This window comes from Plecotus auritus (assembly GCF_963455305.1).
Source record: "Plecotus auritus genome assembly, chromosome: 4".
Taxonomy (NCBI): Eukaryota; Metazoa; Chordata; class Mammalia; order Chiroptera; family Vespertilionidae; genus Plecotus; species Plecotus auritus.
Window position 1 is genome coordinate 115,967,446 of NC_137775.1, and position 7,290 is coordinate 115,974,735.

Below are 7,290 nucleotides of genomic sequence, written 5' to 3' on the forward strand. Positions count from 1 at the left end.
TTGTTTTATACATATCTAATCTGTCTCCTCAATTGTATATATACTGCATATAATACTACCTTAGATTTAAGAATACTGACAGAATTAAAACATTTTCTTGCCTATGAAGAGTACAACCACTTCTGAACACACCATAGCCTTATATTTTAAACCCAAGTTAATTAGAGTGTCTGGAGAAGAAATTTTTCATAAATTATTAATGACCTGATTATATTTTTTAAAGTTTCAGCAAATGTGAAAAAAAGAAAATCTCATTGTCAATTCATGATGTTATGAGAAAAAAATAATGCATTCTTCCACAGAAAAAGTGGTTTTAGAGAACAGTTCTGATAGTATTCCAAAGTATCAAAAGGTCTGATAGGTAGCCTCCTTGTTGAGTGGGGGAGGGAATGATTACAATAATTTCAATTCCTCTTCTGAATTGCTCAGTAGCCCCAAGTGATTTTTATATTGGGAGGCAGATTACTGGCCACAAGTTCATCAAATTTAGATCTATCTTGAACAGGCACATTATAGAACTCAAGAACATCTCTGACCCTGCACATTTCGTGGAGCCTGGAGTTAGGCATGGCATAGCCCAAGTCATCAGCTAAATGTGACAAGAAACTGAACTTCAGATGACCATCTTCCAGGGAGATGTCCTGCCAATTGCTAGAAACAGATGAGCCAAAAATGTCTTTGATGCTACATTCCAAACGACTCTGGAGATCTTCAGGTGATATGTATGTTCGACTTCGTAAGGGTGGACACACCAGGATAGGTTCTCTCTTCACCTCCTCTACTGTCTCAGCTACCACTGGCTTTTTCTGGTCTCTGAATAGAGACCAAAACTCTCGACGTGGGACCCCTGCGATTATCCACATGAGGCCTTTTCTTGAAACGCCAGGCATTGAAACTGCCACCATCTCTACGGAGAGCTACACAGCAGAGCTCCATGTTCCCCTTTACCACTTAAAAACCCTTAACCTAGTCCAGCAAGTAAGATAGATTTGAGGTACCATTATATCTCCTATCTTCTCAGTTGGCAACTTCTAGATCAATAAACCTTTCCTTACTCCAAACTCTGATGTTTTGAGTACAAAGCGTCAGGCACACAGACTTTGGTTCAGTATCAGACCCATTAAGGTTAACTTATTTATTAGACCCCAGAGGCCCAGTGCACGAATTCATGCACCAGTGGGGTCTCTCTGCCTGGCCTGTGGGATCAGGCTGAAACCAGCTCTACGACATCTCCTGAGGGGTCCTGGATTGCAAGAGGGTGCAGGCCAGGCCGAAGGACCCCACCCGTGCACGATCAGGGCCGGGGAGGGACACAGGAGGTTGGCCACCTGGGGAGGGACCACCGGAGGGCTCCTGGGCATGTCTGGACCATCTAGCTCAGTCCCGATTGGCCAAACCCCAGCAGCAAGCTAACCTGCCGATTGACTGTCCCCTGGTGGTCAGGGCACGTTATAGCAAGCAGTTGAGCAGCCTTAGCATATCATTAGCATATAACACTTTGATTGGTTAGACAGTTGACTGGACGACCAGACACTTAGCATATTAAACTATTATTATATCTATTATTATATAGGATAATAGATACAGTACATAGGGCCCATGATACAGTTATGTCCCATGAAAGTGTTTTAATTTTTGTTTCTTTTAAAATCAGAAGAAAAAAATATTTTTAAATAATAATAATGAATTCAGTTTGGATTATATTCATCTTTGTACCAAAATAATTATAAAATATAATTACTTATATTTTTTATGGAGGAAGGAATCCATAAAGGCACCATGCCTATAGCCCCTTAATGCCACAATACAGCCCTGAAGTTTACAGCTCACAGTAGTTAAAGGCCACAAAGGGTACTTGATGTGCAGAGCCCCAACCCAGCTCTGATTCCACTTTAAGCATTAATCATGTCTTCAGATTCCACTTTGTGTTAATCATATCATTAGTGTTCCCTTTTTGTCCTGATGAATCCCTTGCCTAACACATTAGAACTTTCCTATTCAAACTGGGGTGGCAGATCAACAGGATGAGCATCATCTGGACTTGTTAGAAATGCTAACTCTCAAGCCCCACCCAAGACCTAATGAATCAGAATCTGCATTTTCCTAAGATTTTGAGTAATTAAGCATATTAAAGTTTGTGAAGGGCTGGATGAGACTAAAGGATTTAGATGAGGAGAACTGAGGGCTGTAGAGAGAAAAGGCTGACTGACATTGTGGCAAGATCAATGCATGAGGGTACCTGGAGATTTCCTAAAAAAAGATGGTAGCAGCACAGGTAAAGAGATGTAATGCTAAGAGAAGAGTCAGGAAGGAAGCGGGGATGGAATTTAAGAGAACCCGTCAGAAAGGTTTTGTCTTTATGGTGCTTTCCCCATTGGACTCTGGAAAAGTCTCTTAAAAATATTTATATATATATATATAAAAAAAATTTTATACACACACACACACACACACACACACACATCCATATACACTGAGTGGCCAGATTATTATGATCTCTGAATGCAGATCATATATATATATGGTGCATGAATTTGTGCATGAATTCGTGCATGGGTGGGGTCCGGCCAGCCTGGCCAGGGGGCGGGGACATGGGCGGTTGGCCAGCCTGCCTGCTGGTTGAACTCCTGGTCAAGGGGACAATTTACATATTAGCCTTTTATTATATAGTATATACACTGAGTGGCCAGATTATTATGCGTTCAGAGATCATAATAATCTGGCCACTCGGTGTATATCTATATATATAAAAGCCTAAGTGACCAGCCAACCAGCCAGTAGCTATGACGTGCACTGACTACCAGGGGGGGCAGACGCTCAATGCAGGAGCTGCTGAGCAACAGCAACTTTGCAGAGTGCCCTCTCGCACTCCAGGACCCCTCAGGGGATGTCGGACTGCCGGCTTCAGCCCCATCCCCACAGGCCAGGCTGAGGGACCCCACAGGTGCACAATTCATGCACCAGGCCTCTAGTATATATATAATTGATTTCAGAGAGGAAGGGAGAGATAGAAACATCAATGATGAGAGGGAATCATTGATTGGCTGCCTCCTGTATGCCCCCACCAGGGGATGGAGCCCGAAACCTGAGCATGTGCCCTGACCAGGAATCAAGCCCTGACCTCCTGGTTCATGGGTCGACACTCAATCACTGAGCCACACTGGCTGGGCTGGAAAGGGCTCTTTAACTTCTGCCTGTGTTGCAAGTCTGAACTCCTGACCGTACTGCACATTGGCGCTCCAGAGCCTGAAGAGCACAGTAGAATCCACAATTACCAGCAAGCACCACCGTCTCCTGGGCTGGGCCCGGGCAACAGCACCACATCCCCGCAGAGCCTGTGTCCAGAGCTTTGAGGAGGTGACCTGAGCAGCAAAGGGAGCCCTCGTACATATTGGAACTAGAATCAACATAGACGAGGAGACACCAAAAAGCAGCTTCCTTTCAACCATCTTAATAGGGATGTAAGACCAAAACATCTGCTTTCCTACTGTGTCCTAGATAAAACGGAAGCAGGTGCTAGCTCTCAGGTGATGTCTCATCTAAGTTTTCTTCTCAAAGAGGTGGTTGAACAGTAACTCTAAATTTAAGGAACTTTCAAGTTACCTCCAGCTGAAAGGCGGCCCATTTCAGCCCTATTCCTCCCCAATCTGGGAAGCTTTCAGGGGCACCACTCACAGTCTTCCTCTCTCCAGCTTCTAACCAGTTAAGAAACGCACACAAGAAGCCTGACTGTGACAAAAGGACAATTTCCACCTTAAAACTACTGAAGCTGTTGAAAAAATAAAAACAAATTTCCACACCCCTAGGAAAAGCCTGATTGTCTTATACTACAACTCACCCTGGTGAAAGGCACTTACAAACCAACCAATCAATGTCAGCCCCTTACTCAAAAGTCAGCCAATCAGACTCATCCCAATAAATATGCCACAGTGACCACCAAATAGCAGCTTTATCTGAATAACCAGGCTCCTGCAGAAGATGTCTTCACCCCTTAAACTTTCGCAAATCCTCCAATCCCTGAACTCCATACTTCCCCTATACAACCCTATCAGCAGTTTTATTGGCAGTGTGCTCAGAAAAAAACTGTGCCTTTTTACTATGGTTAGCAATCAATTCGATTTTGTTGTTTTATTTCAAATATTGAGTGAGGGTCACATCATCCTTTGACACCTTGAACATAAGAATATGTATGAATATAACATCCTCAGCCAGTTGCAGGGGGAGAAGTTCTGTTGGCTAACTACATAAAGTGGCCATGGAAAGCCTTGGCATCCTCTTACTAATGTGATATGCAGCAGGAAGGGGAAGAGAGATTATTAGAGGAATCCTGGTTTTCACTGTCCAATTGGCTATGGCGTGGAATGTCCCCTGGACTCTTTCTATCTGGCCAAGCTTATTACAGTAGTTACTTCTTGGGACAGTCACCAATGGCTAAGGATTTAATCAATCATGACTAAGTATTGAAGCCTCCATAAAAAAATCCAAAAGTACAGGGTTCAGAGAGCTTCCAGGTTGGTAAACCAGAACACAATCATGGGCCACTGTGCTGGGCCTCAAACTCCATGGGGACAAAAACTGCTTTGTTTGAGACTTTACCCTATGCACCTCTTCCTCTGGCTATTGATTCATATCCTTTTATGCTTTGCATTAAACCAGTAATCCAGTGAATAAACTGGTTTCCTGAGTTCCATGAATTGCTCTAGCCCAGTGGTCGGCAAACTCATTAGTCAACAGAGCCAAATATCAACAGTACAACGATTGAAATTTCTTTTGAGAGCCAAATTTTTTAAACTTAAACTTCTTCTAACGCCACTTCTTCAAAATAGACTCGCCTAGGCCGTGGTATTTTGTGGAAGAGCCACACTCAAGGGGCCAAAGGGCTGCATGTGGCTCGAGAGCCGCAGTTTACCGACCACGGCTCTAGCCAATTCATCGAACCCAAGGAGGGAGTCGAGGGAACCTGTGATTTATAGCCAGTCGGTCAGAAGACTATAACAAGCTGGATTTGTGATTGGCATCTGGAGTGGGGGAGAGGGTTAGTCTTGTGGGACTAAGCCCTTTACCTGTGGAATCTGATGCTATCTCTGGGTTGAAGTGTGGGACACTCAGCTAGGATTGAAGAATTGCTTGGTGGTGTAGGGAAAATCACCCACACATTGGAATTAGTGTCAGAATCATGTTTTTTTATTGATTTTAGAGAGAGAGGAAGGGAGAGGGAGAGAGAGATAGAAACATCAATTGACTGCCTCCTGCACCCCACCCCCCCTACTGGGGATTGAGCCCAAGACCCAGGCATGTGCCCTGAACAGGAATCAAACCGCCGACATTTTGGTGCATGGGACAACACTCAACCAACTGAGCCACACCAGCCAGGTCTATAGAAGTCCTAATTATATAGAATCTCAGCTTTCTCAACGTTCTCGTTACCTCACAACAGGATTTTCTATGTGACGATAAGCACAGTAAAATGCAGTATAATTTTTATAAAATGTAACCTCTGTGACTTATAAGGATAGAAACACAATCTTTCATTCCCATCTCTGACCTCAGAAGTTGCCTGCTTGATTTGCACACAATTTTAAGTTATAGTAACTTCTTCTGAGCTAGTCTCCAGATCAGTCCCCATTGCACAACCAAGTTGCAAGATGCTTCTTGTCAGTGGAGCCATTGCCTTGATTTACAAAGTTTAGTCTGGCATCAGTATGAGTTTCACAACATTTAATACAGTCTTTCGTATTTTTTCACTAAACTTAGCAAAATAAATTTAGCTTAAGCAAAAATAAATTTTGCTTAGGTAGAAGATTGGAACATTCCAGGGTTTGCCTGTCTTAAATTATGTAATTTTTCAAGTACTTTTCTTTCTTTTGCACTCATTACCACCTCTTCAAGAGAAGTAAAGGTGAAGCCCCAGAGTTCATTGTAGCTCTACAAAAGGATGGCTAGGGGCCATAGAAGATTAAACTTGATTAAAATATGCCTTGCAATTGTATACATTTCTCTGGGCTATCTTTACCTCAAATGAACACTACATTTAATCAGCAGGCTCATCATTCTATTAATTAACAAAATTGTACCAGAAAACAAAAGAGTTACTAGATTTACACTTTAAAGAATAGGCCATGGCTGTGACTTAAAAACAAAACAAAATAAAGGGCTTATATAATTATTATCCAAAATAAAAATCAGTTTTCACTTGTCAATAAAAGGAAAATTTTACATTTTACTGTATTAGTCAGGATTTTCCAGTGAAACGGCACCAATAGAAGGTACCATATATATTTTTTAAACTTATTTACTTATTTATATATATAAATGTATGTATATTTGTACACACACATGTATATAGTGAGAGAAACAGAAATAGGCTTATGTGGTTATAAAGGCGGAGAAATACCATGATTTGCCATCTGCAAGCTAGAGAACCAGGAAAGCCAGTGGTGTAATTCAATTCCAACTCCTGAGAAGGACAAGGGGCAAGTCTGAATGCCCAACAATCAGGAGCATCAATAAATGTCCAAGGACAGAAGATCCATGTATCAGCTCAATTCACCCTTCCCCTGCCTTGTCTTTTATTCAGGCCCAGAGGACGGATTGGATGAGGCTCACCTACATTGGCAAGGAAGATCTTCTTTACTCAGTCTACTGATTCAAATGTTAATCTCTTCCACAGAAACTTCACAGACACACCCAGAAGTAATATTTTATCAGCTATCTGGCCAGAGAAAGGCACCTAAGAGTAGAGGTCATATGGAATGAACCCAGCAGAGATGATAGGTACTGCCAATTAGATTCTCTTTCTTGTAAGTTTGAACTGGAGACACAGATACTAGTTAACCAGTGGGATCTTTAGGAAGCAAAATTCTCAGGGACTTGGAGGAGTACCAGTTGAGTGACACTTACCTTCTTCCAACCACATCCACTCTGGCTTATTTATTTTCTTTTTTAGATACAAAAATTGCTACTTTGTTTTATTTTATGTTTTTAATTGAGATATAATTGGCAGATAACAATATATTAGTTTCAGGTGTACAACATAATGATTCAATATCTATATATATAAAGAGATAATATGCCAATTAGGCTGGGACTCCGTAACAGGTCATGACCAGACAGGTTGCGCACTCAGGTGAGGCCCGGAGCGGAGACAGAGACCGAGGCAGGGAGGCCTGCCCAAGCTGGTGAGGCTGCTCGGATGGCCCCAGAGCAGACACAGGCAGGGGGACCGGAGACACTGCTAGTCAGGCGCAGGTCCCGGCCCCCCGCGGAGTTCCTCCTCGCACGGCGGGAGGT

General features: G+C 42.6%; 1 protein-coding gene across 1 annotated transcript; it reads right to left on the reverse strand.

The window, feature by feature from the left end:
- Positions 1 to 425: 425 nt before the first annotated feature.
- On the reverse strand, positions 426 to 905 carry LOC308246432 (large ribosomal subunit protein mL50-like; the record flags this gene model as incomplete). Its single annotated transcript, XM_080664641.1, has 1 exon — positions 426 to 905. The coding sequence occupies one exon, from the start codon at positions 903 to 905 to the stop codon at positions 426 to 428; it is 480 nt and encodes a 159-aa protein (XP_080520767.1).
- Between the last annotated feature and the right edge of the window lie 6,385 nt (positions 906 to 7,290).